Genomic DNA, 21,502 nt, shown 5'->3' on the forward strand with positions numbered 1-21,502 from the left:
CTACCACGTCGTGAGCACGCTCAATGAAGAAACCGCGGCCAGGGTGGACGACCTCATGCACAACCCACCGAAGGAAGGTAAATACCTCGCTCTAAAAAACCTCCCCCTCAGCACCTTTGGCCTCTCCCCGCAGCAGCGCGCCTCCAGGCTTCTACACCTGGATAGTCTGGGAGACAGAACCCCATCTGCCCTCATAGATGAAATGCTGGCGTTAGCAGAGGACCATAGGCCGTTTCCTTTTCCAACAAATTTTCCTCGAAGAAATGTTTGAGGACATACAACTCCTGTTGGCAGATGAGGATTTCTCAGACTCACGACGACAAAGCGAGAAAACGAGGCCACCCTCAGCCAGGTCGCCCGCCCAGCGCCCAGAAGCACCCACCAAGCACATACACGCTCGGATGATCACCACCCCACCTGGTGTTTCTACCATCAATGCTGGGGGGCTCATGCCCGCAAGTGCAGGCAACCCTGTACATTCCATGAAAATGACCAGGCCAGCCGCCGTTCTCATATCCTCATATGCTCGATGAGTTCCCCTCCATCCTGCAGTCGCAATTTACTTCCGACATGCCCCAACATGGAGTCTTCCACCACATCTCAACCCAGGGCCCCTCCCTTCACGTCAAAGCCAGGCGGTTGCTCCCCAAGAAGCTGCAACTGGCAAAGGAGGAGTTCTCCCGACTGCAGGAGCTGGGGATCGTCCGCAGATCAGATAGCCCTTGGGGCGGAGCTCACTCCGCCCTTAAAGGGACACGCGCGGTTTGAATAAAACAATCTGTTCAAACCCCCAATGTGGTCGTGCTGAGTTTCAATCCGTGTGGCAGCTGCTACAGATCCACCATTCAGAGATCCATGAAATGAGTCTTTCCTTAAAATTCAGACAAACTCTCTTTAATAATTCAATTACTTTATTACAATAGTTATAATAGAAATCCAGTAATTATATACACAGGTGAGTTATTGTTAATAATATATTGAGTCCAATTCAATCCACCAAATCTTCCTTTCTAACTGCACTCAAGCAATCAGTCTGCATCGTTTCAAGAATGCCAGCAGGGTTCCGGATCCTCAAGAGGGACTGGAGGATAAACATTGATCACTAGAGCTGGTAGGTGAGGGAGGGAAATCTTGACTCAAAAACATCAGCAGAAGAGGTTGACCTGGATGATGGCATCCAAACCAACCAATGGAAGGCAAGGATAGAGAGCAACAGATTCAGAGTGAGCAGCTGGTTTGCTTCGAGAAGAGGTGGCTGGAAGAGGACAACCCCATCCAAGACACTCCTCTCACCTAACCCACAACACCCCACAGATTCAAGTGGAATCGGCCAACTCCACACAAGCCTATCCATGACACGGAACTGACCCCGCACTGTCACATGACCAAGCACTGCTCGTTTCCCAGTGCCGCGTTCTCTGATAAGTTGGCTCCATCCAGGTCAAGGTTCAGTCCAGGAGGCTATAGGGACAGGAGAGGTAACAAGCAAAAAATTTAAATATCATGGAAACTGGGAGCTTTAATCCATCCCCAACCTTCAGTGAAAGGATAAGTATCTGTGAAGCTCCCTCTGCACTGTCCTGTTACACCTTCACAGGGCACAGAAGCTCCCTCTATGCTATCGCATCATACACTCCCAAGGCACTGGTAATGCCAAGGTGGCCATTCATGAATCTTAGCAGCAGGCCGAGAAGCCAAATGCCTGCTCATCTTTCGGGGTTATGTTCATGCCCATGTCTCCCTGGAGATGGAGCATGCGGTGTCCACGGGTACAATGGGGGATTTTCTGGACCAGTGGGCACCCTAGGGGCTCGAGTGTGTTCAGGATGGTAATGATGGTGTAAATTTGAATGTGTAAATAGTGTGTAACTGAAGTAATGTAATACCGTACTAATGTGATTTCTTGTAATCACTGAATAAATTACCTTTGTGAAATGAAAAACAAGGCAAGGGCTCAGCCAAGGTGGCTATCCATGGGTCTAGGCAGCAGGTCGTCGAGGGTTCAGCCAGGGCTGACTGCCTGCTCATCTTCAAGGGTTTTGTCTATGTCCATGTGTTCCTGGAGAAGGATCACGCAGAGTCCATGGGTACAGAATTTTCAAGACTGTGGGCTCCTCAGGAGCTCCAGTGTAGCCTGGACAATGATAACCCTGTTATAATTTGAATATGGAAACAGTGCATAACTGGAAGTACTGTAACACTGCAGTAACGTGATCTCTTATCATCACTGAATAAATCACCTTTGTTAAAGGGAAAAAACAGAGCACACGTTGCACCCAGAGTGAAGCTCCCTCTGCACTGTCCCGGGGATAGTATGTATGCGTGGGTGTTTCAGAGTGCTGAATGATCTGCCTGACTTAAGAGACGAGTTTTGCACTCACCATGTCGGCCAGCTCTTTGGGGGGGACTCCAAGGTCTTGTAGCTAGAAATTAATTGAGGGGAATAATGATAGAGTTTATTGTTGTAAACATTTTACAATATACATGTGGAGGAGTTGAAGGGTGTTAGAGAGAAGGTAGGGGTGGGAAAGAACAAAACTGGGAGGGACAGTCACAGAAATATAAGAGTATGTATGGATGGAAAGAGAGGGAGAGGAGAGGAAGTGAGGAATGGATGAGGAGGGGAAATCACAGATCAGTTACATTCAACTGGCACATCTTTTTTTCGACCCATATTTTGAATGGAGGGTCTGTCAATCCTCTCCAACCCGACGAGCTCTTGGTCTGAGAGACAGCAGCTCCACAAGGATCCAAGGCAGTGATGGACACCTCCAGAACTATGCTGATGGAGGACAGAGGTTCAGGAAGGGAGGTGAAGAGCTTGGCCACCAGGATCAATAAGTACGGCTGTCATGGAGAAACCAACACCCCCTGCACTTAGGAATGACGATGAGGCCAGAGATGCACAAGGGGCTGTCTCAGATACAGTAGGCTGTGTGTCTGGGGGGTGGGGGAAGGAAAGTTACAGTGATAGGGAGACATAGGGATTGGAGGGTTTGAAAAAAATGAGGGGTGTAGGGTATCAGTGGAGGTTAGAAATAGAAGGGTGCAGGGCCTTACAGAAATAGGGAGGGGTGTAGGGATAGGAGGGAGTTGGAGAAATAGGGAAGGTTGGAGGGGCTTGGAGTTGGTGTACAAAGATAGGGAAGGAACCAGAGTGGGCCACAGAATCAGGGAGGGCTATAGAAGACTGAGGGAGGGGGTATTTAAATAAATAGGGAAGGGTGCAGGGTTGAAAGGAGTTACAATGATAGGGAGGGGTATATGAAATGGGGGTAGGGGATAGGAGGGAGGGCTTCAGAGGTAGGGAGAGGTTGTGGGGACTCGAGTGGATTACAGAAAAAAGAGATAGGGAAGAGTGTCAGGGAACAGAGGAATTACACAGATAGGAGGAATGTAGGAAGTAAAGGCACATGTAGTCCTATCTGGAACTGCAGCAGAAGGGATGCTGGGACAGATTGACTGGGCCATTGTCAAGGAACAAGGTAATTGTCTCCTTGTGTTATCCTATGTTCACAAGATATGTCAGCTCTGGATGGAGGAAGATTGGGCAGAGGTCCCGCCCTGGCTTACCTGCTGCATGAGGTCCAGGATGGTCTCGAAGCGGGCACTCAGCCCCCCCTCGGGTTCTCCTTCTCCATCGGCCTCAAACTCTGTGCAGATCCTTCCCATCAGCCTGTGCTGCTGCTCGAACCTCTGCACCTCCTCTGCAGGCAGCGAGTGGCGGTGCGATTCCAGCCAATCAGGATACTGCAATAGCAGGGTTTGTGGTGGAGGGGGGGGGCAGGGCAGTCAGAGGGTGAAAAGAATGATATAGTCAAACATCATGGCATGAAAGTAGGGACCAGTGACTCTGCCCATCTACTATCTCTCTTCTTTCCTTTGATCTCTACCTCTACTCCATCCCCCATCTCTATCCTCATTCACTGCCCCGCATAAATGTCCATCAATCTTGGGCTGTTCCAATCTGGCTTCCTGATACAGAAAATTCCAAATACTCAAGCTCCGTCTGCAATGGGACATCCTGAGACTGTCCCCTCACCCAGGGGTAGATCTCTAAGCATTCCTCTGGTCTGCCTCCCCACGCCACTCCAATCTAAATCATCTCTTTAATAGGATCACCTCTGTTCATACACCTATCCATTAATTTCCAAGAACCAGCCCAGTGACCCTCCCCATCCCCTCACATTTCTCCTAAAACTGCAAGTAGAACTCTGGGTATGGTCTCACCAGTGTCCCATAAAACTGCAAAGTATCCCAAGTCTTCCAATCCCTCCCCTTGCAATGAAAGCCCACACTCCATTACCATCCTAATTACAATATCTGCTCACTGACACCTTGTGTTTCATCACACCATCAACACAGGAAAACCTCCAAGACGGCCAGCTTAATCCTGTGCTATATTCTCTTTACATCTGTGACTGTGTAGCCAGGTTTGTCCCTAAAGTCATCTATAAATTTGCTGGCAACACCAAGGTTGTTGAATAAATAAGGGGTAATGGAGAAAGGAGATGGAAAATATGTTTCAGTGGCACCAGAACAACAATTCAATACACAAATATACTGGAGAAACTCAGCAGGTCACACATGATCAGTAAAGGGTAATTTCTATGCCTGCCTGAATTTGCTGATACCTGATGAAGAGCTCAGGCCCAAAGCATTGGTTACACTTTACTTCCCATTGATGCTGCATGACCTGTTGAGTGTTCTCCTGCACTTTTATTGTATTGCAATCGACTCCAGCATCTTGATGGAAAGAGTATGTGGAACACCCGGACGGGGAGAGTGGGGAGCACAGGGAACACCCGGACGGGGAGAGTGGGGAGCACGGGAAACACGTGGACGGGGAGAGTGGGGAGCACGGGGAACACGCGGATGGGGAGTGTGGGGAGCATGGGGAACACGCGGACGGGGAGAATGGAGAGCACAGAGAACATGCGGATGGGGAGAGTAGTGGCACAGAGTCACTAATGGCACAGAGTCACTAATGGCATTTAAGGAATGTCTTGACAATGACCTGAATCACCCAGACAGACAGCTTGGGCCCAAGTGCTGGAAGAATGGATTAATACGGATGGAGGTCCAGTGGTCAGCATGGAGGTGATGGGTTAAATGGCCAATTTCTTTGCTTTATTACTCCATAAAAAATCTCCAATGAGATTAGGCAGTGTCATATTGACAAAGACACATCTCTTCAAGCTTTTTGAGGTTGTAATTAGTAGCACAGATGAGGGTGAACCCGTGAAACTGTTTACATGATATAGTGGGACATCTGAAAGAAATGTGAAAGGTGACGAGAGACTATCAGACAAAATGAGAGCAGGCATTATCGAATGTGGTTTAACAGAGTGGGGTGGGAAACTGAACCTTGGGATGCCTCTGGATTTGATGCTGGATCATGAATAGTTCAGAACCCAAATTAGTGACATGAATCAGGTGTCATATACCCAAGCTTGCTGTTGATACAAAGCATGGGCTGTGAGGAGGATGCAGTCTTTGCAGGGCACAGACAGGCTGAGTAAACCGGTGAGGATATGACAAATATAACTGACAACGCAGATCTGATGGTGCTGCACTAGCAGATTCTCCGAACTGCTGGAGATTGTTCCCAACAATGTTAGTGGACTTTTTTTTTAAACAAAGACTTACACAGCATTATAATAAATCTTGCAGAATGATCCAGAGGTCCCAGAGTGCTTTGGTCAGAGCCGGTGGAACCCTCATTGTTTTCTTGGGGCCCCATGCCAGCCTCCTAGCTAGACAGCAGCTGCTGAGGCAGGTACCATCGAACAAATGGATGGCAGATTTGTGGGAATTCTACCATCAAAACTGTAAGATCATCAACTTTGATGGACAAAGCTTGCAGGTGGAGTATTTTCAAGGTGCAAAGTTTTCAGAAAGACTTGGCTTCTCACTGAAAGATAACGTGAAGTCAAGGAACTGGTGGCCTTTATTGTGATAGGGTTGAAATCCAAGAGGAGAGACATCTCACTCCAATTACACAGAGACCACAGCTGGAACATCAGGGATACAAGGACAGAGGAACCGCAGGCTATGGAACCACTGGAAGAGTTTGCCAGAGAAAACCAGAATGGATCTGGAACACTGGAACCACCAGTTGGGAACACTGTGGATGGACTGCAAGTTTCATGACCGTGACATCCTCTAATTGTGCTATGCAATCCATCTGTGCCTGTCAGCACCCACCTTGTCTACGATCTCCTTCACGGACGGGTAGAGCACCTCCTTGGACAGCAGGCTCTGCACGATGCCTTGCATGATGGGGGTGAGGCTGGCCTCCGTCTCCCCCTCTTCTGGTAAACCCCCCAGACCCAAGCCATCCATGGCGTGACTCAACTCCTCCTCTGAGACCTCTGCGCCCTGGTCCAGAGCAGAAGTGGGAGTTAGAATAGTGGAAGGAGAGGGGTAGTGGGAGAGGGAGGGCAGGGATGGTGAGCAAAGGACACGAGAGTTTTGAATATCTCCATGGGAGGGAGGTCAGGCAGGTTACAGCCTAGGGAGGGAGGTTGGGTGGGCAATGGCCATGGGAGGGAGGACAATCAATGGGATGGGGGTGTGATGGAAGCTTGAACAGCTACCAGGACTGGAGGAATGGCAGACAGCGACCAGAACTGGGGGAACAGTAGACACCATCTGGGATTGGGGAGATGGGAAGACAATGCCCAGAACGGGAAGGGCAGACAGCGTCTGGGACGGGGGAGGGGTGGTGTGGGGGGGAATGGCAGAGCAGATGGGTTCTGGGACTGAGGGAAAGGCAGACAGCCTCTGGGTCTAGGGAAGGGCATACAGCATCTGGAATTTGGGGAATGGAAGACAGCATCTGGGGGACAGACAGTGTCCAGGGAAGGGGAGGGAGGTTTATTCGGGGATTTTGATAGCAACATTTACCTGTAAATCACTTGCATTCTTCGCCAAGCCGGTGAGTGTTTGCTGTAAACAGGAAGTAAATTCTTGTTGCGAAGCTTGGTCACTTCCTGTCACAATGGGAAAGAGGAGAGATAGAGGGACAAAATTTATCAAAGATTGTGAAGGACTCAGATCGTGTTGGGACTTGAGGTGAGAGAGAGATGGACTGGGGACAAACGAGGGGCTGACGGAAGATTTGAGCAGTAATTTCCATGCAGTGGTCTCAGCTCTGCCAATCAGGGCAGGGGGTCATGTGTGGTTATTGACATGAGGTGACAGACAGGCAAGGTGTGACCAGGGGTCAAAGATGGTCTCAGAATTTTGGGTGGAAAGGATGATCAAGAGGAAGTGTTGAAAACTCGGCAAGTCAAGCAATCACTGGAAAATGAGGTGGTGTTCCTGGCACTGACAATGATTAGAATAAGATGGCCCCTCCTTCCCTCCACCCTAAAGTCCAATTTTTCTCCATTTAAATGTCCTCAGTGTGACTTTAAGTTCCTTTCTACCCACTGCTCCTCTCCCCCTGGAAGTGCCCCTCAGCTGCCGGGCAGGTCCCACACTCCCAGGACTCTGCAAGATGGGACCCACTGGGTTTCTGTCTCCCCTTCTCACCCCCAACCTCCATCTTGCTGAAGATTTCACATGTTCTGCTCTTCCCCAACAACAGAAACATTCTCCCAAGGCTCATTCCGCCAAAAGATTTTAAGCAACTGCTGGATTCTTCCCTCCCACCTCACCCCCCCCCCCTCCCCTTGTCTCCAACCTGGACTCTAGTTTTTCAAGGAGGAGGGAGGCTTGGTTTCTCCCTTCCTTTCCTGATAGACCCTTCCATTTTTGGCCCCACGCCTGTAAATCTCTACTCCCTACCCTATAAGCGGAACTGTCCACAGCAATACAACGGTTCATGTTCAATACTGTCTGTTTGGCCCAGGAATTCAAATGTAAGAGAGGGCAAGAAGAAGTCAAGATAGCTTAACGGTGGGTTGAGGACAAACTACTACAGGCAAGGAGATGTCAGGAAGAAAGTGATGTGGGAAAGTGACACAAAAAGCAGAGTGTTAGATGAGTCACGTGATGGAGTAGTGGCCGGTAGGGGAACTCCAGCCCTCTCCAGAAAAGTAAAAAAAAGATAGAGAAAAAGCAAAGGCACAAACACAAAAACCAAAACAAAGTGAAAGTAAAAGTGTGGAGAAAAGAAGAAGGAAAGACATCGGAAGAAGAAGGTGAAGGCCTTACCTGTACGAGGAGGCCCACTGTGGAGAGAGAAGCCCGCTCCCTGAGGTCAGTCGAAGCCCTGAACTCGGGACTACAAAAATGGCTCACGGAGCCAAACAAAAGTCCGCAACCGCGCATGCCCGAGGATTCACGCATGCACGGATACGCAAGACAAAAATAACACTGACGGGAGGGGGGACCAGCTGAGGAGTCGATCTCCACAGCTGAAACAGACAACTACAACACAACAGCAAGAGGAAAACACAGAAAATAACGAGAGCAAGAAAGAAGAGAGTAAAAATAAGAAATCAAAGAAACAACAGATGACCAACCCAGAGGAAGAAGACCAACATCAAGACACTTCTAATAAAAATAAGAAGACCAAAAATACCCAACAAAATAAAACAAACAACCCAACAAGAAAACCAGAAGAGACAGAGGTAAAGGACACAGATCCTGGAGTGGACTCAGAAGAAGAGGAGGAAGAGCACAGAGAAATGGAAGATGAAGGGAAGGGCAAGTACATGGATATATATTTTTTGAAAGAATATATGGAAACAGTAAAAGAATGGCAGTCACAATAATTCAGTGAAATAAAAAGAAGAAGAAAAAGTGAATAGATTAGAGATGATCATGTCAGATATAGGAAAAAGAATGGACAAGGTGGAAGAACGAGAAACAGCCATAGAAATGGAAGTAGATGACTTAAAAAAGAAATTAGAAGAATCTGATAAAAAAAGTTAAAGAGACACAAGAGCTGTTAGCTCAGAAGATAGATATAATGGAAAATTATAATAGAAGAAACAATATAAAGATAGTGGGCCTTAAGGAAGATGAAGAAGGCAAAAATATGAAAGAATTTATAAAAGAATGGATCCCCAGGGTCCTAGGAAGACCAGAATTACAGGAAGAAATGGAAATAGAAAGGGCACTCAGAACATTAACCCCTAAACCACATCCACAACAAAAACCAAGATCCATTCTAGTGAAATTCCTAAGATATACAACAAGAGAAAATATATTGGAGAAGGCAATGAAGAAAATAAGAGAAGACAAAAAAACCACTAGAATACAAGGGTCAAAAATTTTTTTTCTATCCAGATATAAGTTTTGAACCCCTGAAGAAGAGGAAGGAGTTTAATGCAGCAAAAACGACCCTATGGAAAAAAGGTTATAAATTTATGTTAAAATACCCAGCAGACACAGGGAGAATGTACAAATTCTTTACAGATAGTGCAGGATTTGAACCCTGGTCATTCTCAATCGCTGGCACTGTAAAAACATTGCGCTAACCGCTACACCAACCATGCCACCTACACCAACCATACTGACTAACTTGCTTTTTTTTAATTCTCCCCACGCTTTTCAACTTCCCTTGGATTTTCCCGCCCATCTAGACTTCTAGAGGAATTTATGTGGCTAAATAATCTGCCAACCTGCTCGTCTTTGCGATGTGGGAGGACACCAGAGAACAGGGAGAAGGTGTAAACTCCACACAGGCAGCGCGAGAGGTCAGGATTGAACCCAGCAGGTGTGAGGCCACAGCTCTAGGAGATGCACCACTGTCTCTTTGAAAATATTGCACTGTTCATAATCCCATCCAAACAAACTATTTTGCAATTCTGATATGATGTACATTGTCTTTTTCTCTGTTACACCCTCCACCACAAATAAATCTTCATGTGGAACCCCATCAAAATACTTCACAAATTGAGGGTTAAACGTTGTAATTAAAATGTTCTAATATCTTTCCACACAACTCAAACTGATCCAATCAATTCTTATCAATGACCTGTAAAAATTCCTTAGTATTCACACCTTTCCACAGGCAGTGAGAATGCTGAACAACCAAGGAACTATTCACACTAACTCTCCGAGACTCTCATATTCATGAAACAATATTTCTTTACTTATTTATAATATATATGAATATTTGTCCTGTGTTTGTATTGTCTGCATTTATGCATGTTACTTTTGCTTGTGTGCCTGTGAATTTTGCATTGAGGACTAGAGAATGCTGTTTCATTGGATTGTAGTCCTGTTTTGTGGAAACTGCCAAAATGTTTGGCCTGGAAGTCAGCCTGAAGAAAACTGAGGTCCTCCATCAGCAAGCTCCCCACCATGACTACAAGCACCCCCACATCTCCATCGGGCACACAAAACTCAAAACGGTCAACCAGTTTACCTATCTCGGCTGCACCATTTCATCGGATGCAAGGATCGACAACAAGATAGACAACAGACTCGCCAAGGCAAATAGCGCCTTTGGAAAACTACACAAAAGAGTCTGGAAAAACAACCAACTGAAAAACCTCACAAAGATTAGCGTATACAGAGCCGTTGTCATACCCACACTCCTTTTCGGCTCCAAATCGTGGGTCCTCTACCGGCATCACCTACGGCTCCTAGAACACTTCCACCAGCGTTGTCTCCACTCCATCCTCAACATTCATTGGAGCGACTTCATCTCCAACATTGAAGTACTCGAGATGGCAGAGGCCGACAGCATCGAATCCACGCTGCAAGATCAAACTGCGCTGGGTAGGTCACGTCTCCAGAATGGAGGACTATTGCCTTCCCAAGATCGTGTTATATGGCGAGCTCTCCACTGGCCACCGAGACAGAGGTGCACCAAAGAAGAGGTACAAGGACTGTCTAAAGAAATCTCTTGGTGCCTGCCACATTGACCACTGCCAGTGGGCTGATCTCGCCTCAAACCGTGCATCTTGGCGCCTCACAGTTCGGCGGGCAGCAACATCCTTTGAAGAAGACCACAGAGCCCACCTCACTGACAAAAGACAAAGGAGGAAAAACCCAACACCCAACCCCAACCCACCAATTTTCCCCTGCAACCGCTGCAACCGTGTCTGCCTGTCCCGCATCGGACTTGTCAGCCACAAACGAGCCTGCAGCTGACGTGGACATTTACCCCTCCATAAATCTTCGTCCACGAAGCCAAGCCAAAGAGAGAGATATATATGTATAAAAAATAGAGTATAGGTAAGAACTAAGAAGGGAAAGAAAGGGAAGAAAGGAAGTAAGGAGGAAATTAAGAGAGTGACCTTTGTTATATACGAAGATTAAAATCTTTTCTGGGGGGGCTGGGGAAGAATTACAGTCACTGCGAAATCAGTTGACGCTTGCGAGTGAATTCGCAAATCCAAATGGAGAGGGGAGATGTGGTTGCCCGACAAGGGACAAAGGGCAACTCAGAAAGGGGAGGGACTATTGGGGTTAAAGGAATTTTAGATATGAGAATAGTGGAAATATTTTATGTTTTAGAAATGTTGTCTTATAATGTGTTCAAAAAAAGAAAGCAGAAATGGATAAGAAGGGAAGGTGGTGATGAGGAAACGGAAAGGAAAGATAAACAAAGTATGAAATGGCTATGTTGAACTATATGACTTTAAATATTAATGGAATACAATAACCAAATCAAAAGGAAGAAACTGTTAAATTTACTGAAAAAAGAAAAAATTGATATAGCATTCGTACAAGAAACACATCTAACTGAAGTGGAACACAGATATTAAAGAGAGATTGGATAGGACATGTACCAGCAGCATCATATAATTCAAAAGCTAGAGGAGTAGCTATATTAATCAGTAAAAATGTACCAATTAAAATAGAAGAGGAAATAATAAATCCAGCAGGGAGATATGTAATGATAAAATGTCAGATATATTCGGAGTTTTGGATTTATTCAATGTATATTCACCTAACGAAGAAGATCAAAAATTTATGCAATATATTTTTTTGAAGATAGCAGACACGCAAGGGAACATACTAATAGGAGGGGATTTTAACCTTAATTTGGACTCAAACATGGATAAAACTGGAAAAAAAACTAACAGAAAGAACAAAGTAACCAAATTTATAATTAAATCGATGCAAGAAATGCAACTTTTGGATATATGGAGGAAACAACACCCAAAGGAAAAGGAATATTCATTCTATTCGGGTAGACATAAAACATACTCAAGGATAGACTATTCCTGTTACCAGCCCACATTCAAGGGAGAGTTAGGAAAACGGAATATAAAGCTAGACTATTATCGGACCACTCACCCGTTATTGGCAATAGAGCTAGAGGACACACCACCAAGAATGTATAGATGGAGATTAAACTCCATGCTACTTAAAAGACAGGATTTTAGAGAATTCATTGAATGACAAATTAAAATGTACTTTGAAATAAATACGGAATCAGTGAAAGGTAAGTTTATACTATGGGACGCAATGAAAGCGTTCATCAGAGGGCAAATAATAAGTTATGTAACTAAGATGAAGAAGGACTTCAATTGGGAAACAGAACAGTTGGAAAGGGAAATAACAAATATAGAAAAAGAATTAGCAATAAAGGAAGAGAATTGGCAGATAAAAAAATAAAATATGAACACTACAAACATACAAGGTGGAGAAGAACATAATGAAGACAAAACAGAAATATTATGAGCTAGGAGAAAAAACGCACAAAATTCTAGCGTGGCAGCTTAAGACAGAACAAACTAAAAGAATGGTATTGGCATTAAGGAAAAAGGACAAGCAAATTACATATAATCCAACGGAGATCAATGAAAACTTCAGGGAATTCTACAAGCAACTATATCAAACTGAAAACGAAGGGAAAGAAGACAAAATAGATGAATTTCTAACTAGAATTGAACTACCAAAATTACAAACAGAGGAGCAAAATAAATTAATAAAACCATTTGAAATAGAAGAATTACAGGAGATATTAAAAAAACTACCGAACAATAAAACACCAGGAGAGGATGGATTCCCAATAGAATTCTATAAAACATTTAAAGACTTATTAATTCCTCCCCTTCTGGAAGTAATCAACCAGATTGATAAAACTCAAAGCATACCAGATTCATGTAAAACAGCAATAAATACAGTAATACCAAAGACAGGGAAAGATTCACTTGCACCAGCGTCATATAGACCAATATCTTTACTTAACACAGATTATAAGATAATAGCTAAACTATTAGCAAACAGATTAACCGACTATGTATCAAAAATAGTAAATCTAGACCAAACTGGATTTATTAAAAAAAGACGAACAACAGACAATATCTGTAAATTTATTAACTTAATTCATGCAGTAGAAGGAAATAAAACTCCAACAGTAGCAGTTGCTTTAGACGCAGAGAAGGCCTTTGACAGAGTAGAATGGAATTATTTATTCAAAGTACTACAAAAATTCAGCCTACCAGAGAAATATATTAATTGGATTAAAGCATTATATAAGGGGCCATTGGCGAAAGTGACAGTAAATGGATATATATCAAAACAATTTAACTTAAGCAGATCAACAAGGAAGGGATATCTATTATCTCCCTCACTGTTCGCGTTAGTTATAGAACCACTAGCAGAACAGATAAGAACAGAAAATAAAATAAAAGGGATAAAAATAAAAGAGAAGGAATATAAAATCAGTCTATTTGCAGATGACGTTATAATATACTTAACAGAACCAGAAATATCAATAAAAGAATTACATAGGAAATTGAAGGAATATGGAGAAGTGTCGGGGTATAAGATCAACGCAAATAAAAGTGAGGAAATGCCAATGAATAATGCGGATTTCTCAAAGTTTAAGAAAGAATTGCTATTTAGATGGCAAACGCAAGCAATGCGATACCTAGGTATACAACTCAATAAAAACCTCGGCCATCTATATAAACTCAATTACCATCCATTAATGAAAAAATTACAAGACGACTTAGAGCATTGGAAAGACTTACCACTAACACTGATAGGAAGGATAAACTGTATTAAAATGAATATTTTCCCAAGGATACAATACCTATTTCAGTCATTACCAATACGCCTAACAGAAAAATTCTTCAAGGAGTTAAAGAAAATAATAAGGAAATTCTTATGGAAAGGGGGAAACCGAGGATAGCACTAGATAAATTAACAGAATGGTACAAACAAGGAGGCTTACAACTACCAAACTTTAAGAATTATTATAGAGCCGCACAATTAAGATACCTATCAGATTTTTATCAAACAAGGGAAAAACCAGATTGGACCAGATTAGAACTAGATAAAATAGGGGAGAAGATACCTGAACATATACTATATAAATGGGATGAAAAATTGGTACAACGTAGGAATTCACCGGTATTGCATCATCTGCTCAACATTTGGAAGAAGATTCACGTAGAAAGGAATAAAACAAATTACCAACTACCAAAACTAATATTGACACAAAATCAGCTAATCCCTTTTACAATAGATAACCTTTCCTTTAGAGAATGGGAGAGAAAAGTGATCAAAAGAATAGAAAATTGTTTTTCGGGAAATAAATTATTATCCTTTGAACAAATGAAGGATAAATATAATATAACTCACGATACAGTGTTTGCATACTACCAACTGAAATCCTACTTGAAGGACAAATTGGGAAACAGTCTGAGGTTACCAGAAGGAAGAAATTTTGAATATGTGATTACAGACAAAATGATAATCAAAAAATTTGTAACAAACATGTACATCAAAGTGCAAGAAAAGGAGAACGAGGAAACAAATGGTAAACCTAAACAAAAATGGGAACAAGATCTAAACATAAAGATAAAGAACGAAACATGGGAGAAGCTATGTTCCGGAACTATGAGAAATACAATAAACACGAGGTTACGCATGATACAATATAATTGGATACAGAGGCTATACATCACACCTCAAAAGTTAAATAAATGGGACCCAACAGTATCAGACAGATGTTTTCGCTGTAAAAAGGAAACAGGAACAACAATTCATGCAATTTGGACATGTGAGAAAGTGGAAAAATTTTGGGAAGATCTAAACCAGATATTAAATAAAATCACAAAAAGCAATATACCAAAAAACCCAGAGATCTTTCTCCTAAGTAATATAAGAAACAAAGAATTTGGACTCGATTTGGATGGAGCATAAAAAAGATTTGTTATGATAGCCCTAGCTGTAGCAAAAAAATGTATTATGTCAACCTGGAAATTAAAAGACAACTTGAGATAACAACAATGGTATATAGAAATGAATAAATGTATTCGATTAGAAAAAATAACATATAATTTAAGAAATAACATTACAATATTCGAACAAATATGGGAGCCATATATGAAACACAATAGAGAAATCCTACCGTGGACTTCCACCACCTAAAATGACAGAAGGAGAAGATAACGAAAAGAACTGACTCAGTAAAATTTCTTGTTTATTTTTATTAAGTGACAACATTGTTTAACGGGTTTAATGTATCTTATAGATTGAACTTTAAATAAATGGGAAAGGGAGTGAGGGAGGGAGGGAAGGGAGGGGGGAAAAAGGGGGAGAAAATAACACTATATATATTTAAGAAGAAAAATGTCTGTATTTATCTTGGTCAATATGGTTTATAGTGTGAAAAATAAAATTTTTTTTTAAAAAAGCAGAGTGTTTTGTTATATGGTGAATGACTGGGAAATGCTGATATTCAAAGGGACCTGGAACACAAGTCATTGAGAGGTAGCAGGTCAGTGAAGCCAGTGATTCAGCTGGGAAACGCTAGGCTCGCCATTATGACAAGGCTTAAATAAAGACATCTCACTTCAAATGTGAATGGCTTCGCAAGACTATGCGTGGATTAGAGTACACAGGTCTGGTCTCCCTGCCTGAAGGAAGACACCCTTATGATGGAGGCCAAGCAGAGAAGGTTCCCCAGCTCGGTTCCCAGGAATGCCCCACAGAAGACCAAGCACTGTACAGGCCCTTCAGCTCACATATGTTGTGCCAACATAATAACTACCTGGAATTTCCCAACTGTCTAATTCTCCATATTTTCTCTATTCCAAGTACCTACCTCATAGTTTCCTAAGATCCTACTGACCCTGACTCCACCACCATTGCCAGCAGCATATTCCATGCACCCACCACTCTCTGTGCAGAGAAATCAACTTCTGACCTGAACTTTTCCCAAGCACATTAAAACCATGCCCCCTCACGTTAGCCATTTCAGCCCTGGGAAGAAGCCTCTGGCCATCCACCTGATCAATGCCTTTCCTCACCTTGTGCACCTCAGGTCACTCCTCATCCTCTGCTGCTCCAAGAAGAAAAGACAAAGTTCACTCAACCTATCCTCTAAGGCATGCCCTCCAATTCAGGCATCATCCTTGCAAATCTCCTCTGCACCCTCTCGATATCATCCACATCTTTCCTGTAATAAGGTGACCAGAAAAGAACACAATATTCTGTGGGGTCTAACCAAGGTCTTGTATTACCTCACGATTCTTGAACTCGATCCCATGGTTAATTAAGGCCATATGCCTTCTTATCAACATTAACAATTTGTGGCCCTCTGTATCTCTGAGAGCGAGAGGAGATCTCACTGAAACTACAGTGGTCAAAAGGGGTTTGACATTTCCATAGAACACTCTGGCACAGAAACAGACCTTTCAGCTCATCTGGTATTGTGCTAAACTATTATTCTGCCTGATCCCACTGACCTGCAACCTTGGGTGTCTCATATGTGAAAATGTAAATGTAAATTCTTTGCCTCGGTATTCACTAGGGAAAAAAATATTGAACCAGTTGAAGTAAAGAAAAATAGTGCGGAGGTCATGAAGCACATAAGGATAACCGAGGAGGTAGTGATGGCTGTGTTGAAAAAGATAAAGGTGGATAAATCTCTGGGACCGGACAAAATATTCCCAAGGACACTCAGGGAGGCTTGTGGACAGATAGTGGGGCCATTAACAGAGATATTTAGGATGTCACTGGTCACGGGGGTAGTGCCAAAGGATTGGAGGGTGGCGCATGTGGTTCCGCTGTTTAAGAAAGGGTCCAAGTGTAAACCTGGGAATTATAGGCCCGTGAGTCTGACGTCTGTGGTGGGTAAGTGGATGGAAAGTGTTCTGAGGGATGGTATTTAGAAATATTTGGAGATACAGGGATTGATAGGAAGTAATCAGCATGGTTTTGTCAGGGGTAGATCATGCTTGACAAACCTGATTGAGTTTTTCGAGGGGGGTTACAAAAAAGGTTGATGAAGGGAAAGCTGTGGGTGTCTATTTAGACTTTAGTAAAGCTTTTGAGAAAGTTCCCCACAGGAGGTTAGGAAAAAAGGTGGAGGCATTAGGTATAAATAAGGAGGTAGTGAAATGGATTCAGCAATGGTTGGATGGGAGGTGTCAGAGAGTAGTGGTGGAAAATTGTTTGTCCAATTGGAGGCCGGTGACTAGAGGAGTTCCTCAGGGATCGGTCCTGGGTCCACTATTGTTTGTTATATATATTAACGATCTGGAAGTAGGGGTGGAGAATTGGATAAGCAAGTTTGCAGATGATACAAAGATTGGTGGTGTTGTGGACAGTGAGGAAGATTACCGTAGATTAAAAGGTGATTTAGGAAGGCTAGAGGTGTGGGCTGAGAAATGGCTGATGGAATTTAATACAGATAAGTGTGAGGTGTTACATTTTGGAAAGGCAAATCTAAATAGGTCATATGCATTAAATGGTAGGCTATTGAGATGTGCAGAGCAACAAAGGGATTTAGGAGTGATGGTAAATAGTACCCTCAAGGCTGATACTCAGGTAGATGGTGTGGTGAAGAAGGCATTTGGAAAGTTGGCCTTCATGAATCGGAGTATTGAATTCAAGAGTAGGGAGGTTATGATGAAATTGTACAAGGCATTGGTGAGGCCAAATTTGGAGTACTGTGTACAGTTTTGGTCACCAAATTATAGGAAAGATATAAACAAAATAGAGAGAGTACAGAGAAGGTTCACAAGAATGTTGACAGGATTTCAAGTTTTGTGTTACAGGGAAAGGTTGTGCAGACTAGGGCTTTTTTTCTGGAGTGTAGAAGATTGAGGGGGGACTTGATAGAGGTGTTTAAGATTTTAAAAGGGACAGACAGAGTAAATGTGGATAGGCTTTTTCAATTAAGAGTGGGGAAGATTCAAACTAGAGGGCATGGTTTAAGATTGAAGGGGGAAAATTATAAAGGGAACATGAGGGGAAATTTCTTTACGCAAAGGGTGGTAGGGATGTGGAATGAGCTTCCGGAAGACGTAGTTGAGGCGGGATCATTGGTTACATTTAAGGATAGACTGGGTAGTTACATGGAGAGGAGAGGACTGGTCAGTGGGACTAGGAGGGTGGGAATTTGTTACGGCATGGACTAGTAGGGCCAAACTGGCCTGTTCTGTGCTGTAAGTGGTTATATGGTTATGGTTATATGGTTAAAGACTATACATGATTGTATGCCATGTATTGTGCATGTATGTATGTGCACCATGGTTTGGAGAAGCACCATTTCATCTGGTTGTAAATAAACAGGCATGTGATAATAAACTTTAACTCTCCCTGTCTGAGGCCAGTCAAACTGCACAAAACTCACCGACCCTGCCTGCAATCTCAGACAGTTTGTGGAACTGTTCGACAAGCTGTGGCTCCTGGCCTGCTAACTCCTTCATCGCATTGTCAAACTCTTCTGAGGCCTGAGCGGCCAGTTCTGAGTCAAAGAGCTCCTGGAAAAAGCGATCCTGTGCTGAGAAGAGTGGCTCCTGGCACAAATGAGAAAAGCTGTCATCACACACCAGCAGCGCATACAACAGGTACGGAGTAAAGCTCTGTCTACACCGTCTATCACACACCCCAGGACATGGGATGGACACAAGGTGAAGCTCCCTCTACACTATCCCATCAAACACGCCCAGGACACATATCAGACACAAGGGGCTTTCAAATTGCAACAGCTGGGTAGCCCTCCTGAGATCTGGGTACAATAACTAGGTTGTGGGTGCAGGATGCATCTTTCAAATCACAGACAGACTTATCTGTTAAATTGCCAACCTGGCAATTTAAGGTGATCCCGTCCCTACGATGACGCGGTGAGTGATGCATCACGTACTCAAGGGAACCATTGGCTATCAGTCTCCTCCCCCCCATCCCTGTCAGTCACCAGCACCAGAGTGGTTCCAGTGATGTTGGGAATTATGGGTAAGGAAGACAGCTCTCTTCCCCCCCCCCCCCCACTGTGGCAGCCTCTTTCCCCTCCAAATACCGCAGCAACCTCTCTTCCCCTCAATCACAGTCCCTCCACAATACCCCTGATTGCGGCAGCGGCACCTCAGCTAAGGGGTTCCCTGTGACACAAGCACTGATGCCACCAGAGTAACCAGGTTGGCCATTTTCCCTTTTCAAACTGCCAAATCAGAAAGCCCAGGTAAGTTTTACTGGGTTCTCTGACCACCTCTGAGATAGGTCAGGGACCAGGTTTGACTGTTTCAAATTGCCATGTAACTAGGTCACTAACCATGCAAATTGCCTGGTTAACCCCATTTTACGTGGCAGTTTGAAGGGCCTACAGAGAGATGCTCCCCCCATTGTCCTATCAAACACTCCCAGTACACTGGTCAGACGCAGAGTGAAGCTCTCTATGCTGCCCTGACACTTCTGGGCAGTTTATTAACAGTTCTGATCTTACACTCACCGTATTGTTTGCCTGTGGGGATTTTGGAGTTGCCACTGGGTGTGGGGGAGCAGGTTGTGTGGTTGGAATGGCTTTGTCAAAATCATCCAGGGCACCTTGAACAAGAGAGAAGCATATGGGTTTTGAGTGTGAGAGGATTGGTGTCAAACAGCTGTTGGAAGATGGCACAATCAGTCGGTCAGTTCCACCTTTACACCAACTGCTTCCCTTCTCTCACTCTGTCCCCCTCCTTCCTCTGCCCATCTCCGGCACTCTCACCCACGGTCACCCTAACGCCCTCACCTAGTCCATCCAGCACCCTCATCCCCTCCGCCACCCTCACCTGTGGTCCCTCCATCACTGTCACCCTCACCTGTGGTCCCCCACAACTCCATCCCACCTTCCATTCTTCTGACCTTACCACTTAACCAACACCTCTTGACCTTCCAAAGGTCCCTTCCACCACGATCTCTCACCTGCTTGCAACCTGCTGGCTGCTCCCCTTTGATCTCGCCACTTTGAACCCTTCTGTCACCTCTTTAATTTTCTCCTTTAACAAATCTTCTTTATTTTCTTACCCTCCCACACTGCCAGTCGATACCCCTCACTTTTCCCTCCAGGACTACCTGCCCCCTCACCCACCCTTCTCCTCCCTGGCTTACTCTCTAAAATCTCTTGAAGCTCTAGATCCTCCTCGCCACTCGCCGCCATTTTGACAACTCCACCGCTGCAGCCTCGACGTCAGAACGCCCCATTACCTGCTATCCCTTCTCTGATGTCAGCACGCACGACGTTTTTCCGCTAACGACATTGCCCGCAGGTGATGTCACGGCCACCGCGACATCATGCGTACGTCAAACGTAGACTGACTTTTGCATGACTTCTGTGTGTGATCAGGCCACTTGGCCCGGCGACGGAGGATTGGCCCTTTGCAGGAGCAATCGGTCTCATTTCTCTCCTCCCCCACGCTGATCCTGCTCCCCGTTGATGCCACCGCCTAGTCCTGTCGGACTAATCGCTGGGCACTACATTCACCCCTCGCCTCCCTTCTGCCCATCGCTTTCTTTCAGTGCCCCTGGTTCCTAACCCCATTCCTCGTGTAGATTCCACTCACCAGATATCCTCGGCCCCTACATTGTCCCACAGAGAAGAACCCAGCTCCAATCTCACCACAACTCGTGTTGGCAAATTTTCCTCCAACCCACACCTTTCCCAACTAGTGCTGCGTCTGGACTGGGCTCTACATTTCCTGGGGTTAGAAAAGTTGTTGTTGGTTTGTTCACCTACACCAAACCTTTTCAACAACTTTCAATAAACTCGAACACATGGCCAACATCTCCCACACCAACACTGCCAGAATGAGACATACCTAGAGGAACTACCAGCCTGGACGGGTTAAAGCTCAGTGGTTGGAACACAATAATATCTTAATTTATGGTAATTGGACAACAAAGATTTTGTTTCCTGAACATCTTTGGGTGTATTTTATGGATTCTGGATGGCTGATCATGAATATCACCTTAAGAATTTCCTATCACCTACAGTTTTTAAGATATAAACTATTTTTGTGATTTCCTGTCATATTTTAAGTCGACCTCAAGCCTGCAAAACTATGAAGTGCAACATGTTATTGAAAATTCATTTTCTGCATTCGCACTTGAACTTCTTCCCTGCTGATCTTGATGCAGTCAGTGACGAAACTGATGAAAAGTATCACCAGGCACGGCGACCATGGAAAAACGTTATCACGGCAACTATCGAAAAACGGTATCAGGGCAACTGGAATCCATCACTGCTGGCTGACTATTTTTGGACATCATCATGAGAGGCATCAGATACTGAGCACAAAGAAAATCAGCGGCAAAACATTTTTAGGTCAGTTGAATCTAATGCAATATCAAGTTTAATGTCATCTGA

General features: G+C 44.1%; 1 protein-coding gene across 1 annotated transcript; it reads right to left on the reverse strand.

Annotated features, from left to right (window-relative positions):
* Positions 1–893: 893 nt before the first annotated feature.
* pex19 (peroxisomal biogenesis factor 19) lies at positions 894–20,352 on the reverse strand. The gene is made up of 8 exons (XM_069941370.1): positions 20,248–20,352; positions 19,607–19,701; positions 18,512–18,677; positions 6,910–6,995; positions 6,208–6,381; positions 3,574–3,750; positions 2,382–2,423; positions 894–1,461 (listed from the first exon to the last, which is right to left on the reverse strand). The coding sequence occupies exons 1-8, from the start codon at positions 20,294–20,296 to the stop codon at positions 1,378–1,380; spliced, it is 873 nt and encodes a 290-aa protein (XP_069797471.1). The 5' UTR covers positions 20,297–20,352; the 3' UTR covers positions 894–1,377.
* Between the last annotated feature and the right edge of the window lie 1,150 nt (positions 20,353–21,502).

Source organism: Narcine bancroftii, chromosome 5 (genome assembly GCF_036971445.1).
Source record: "Narcine bancroftii isolate sNarBan1 chromosome 5, sNarBan1.hap1, whole genome shotgun sequence".
Lineage (NCBI taxonomy): Eukaryota > Metazoa > Chordata > Chondrichthyes > Torpediniformes > Narcinidae > Narcine > Narcine bancroftii.

Excerpts from the sequence above, each read along its gene's own strand:
- pex19 (XM_069941370.1), bottom strand. The coding sequence starts at position 20,296 with ATGGCGGCGAGTGGCGAGGAGGATCTAGAGCTTCAAGAGATTTTAGAG. Across the intron at positions 6,382-6,909 it reads AGAATGCAAGTGATTTACAG|GGCGCAGAGGTCTCAGAGGA; the intron begins GTAAATGTTGCT and ends GCTCTGGACCAG. Across the intron at positions 3,751-6,207 it reads TGAAGGAGATCGTAGACAAG|TATCCTGATTGGCTGGAATC; the intron begins GTGGGTGCTGAC and ends CTGCTATTGCAG.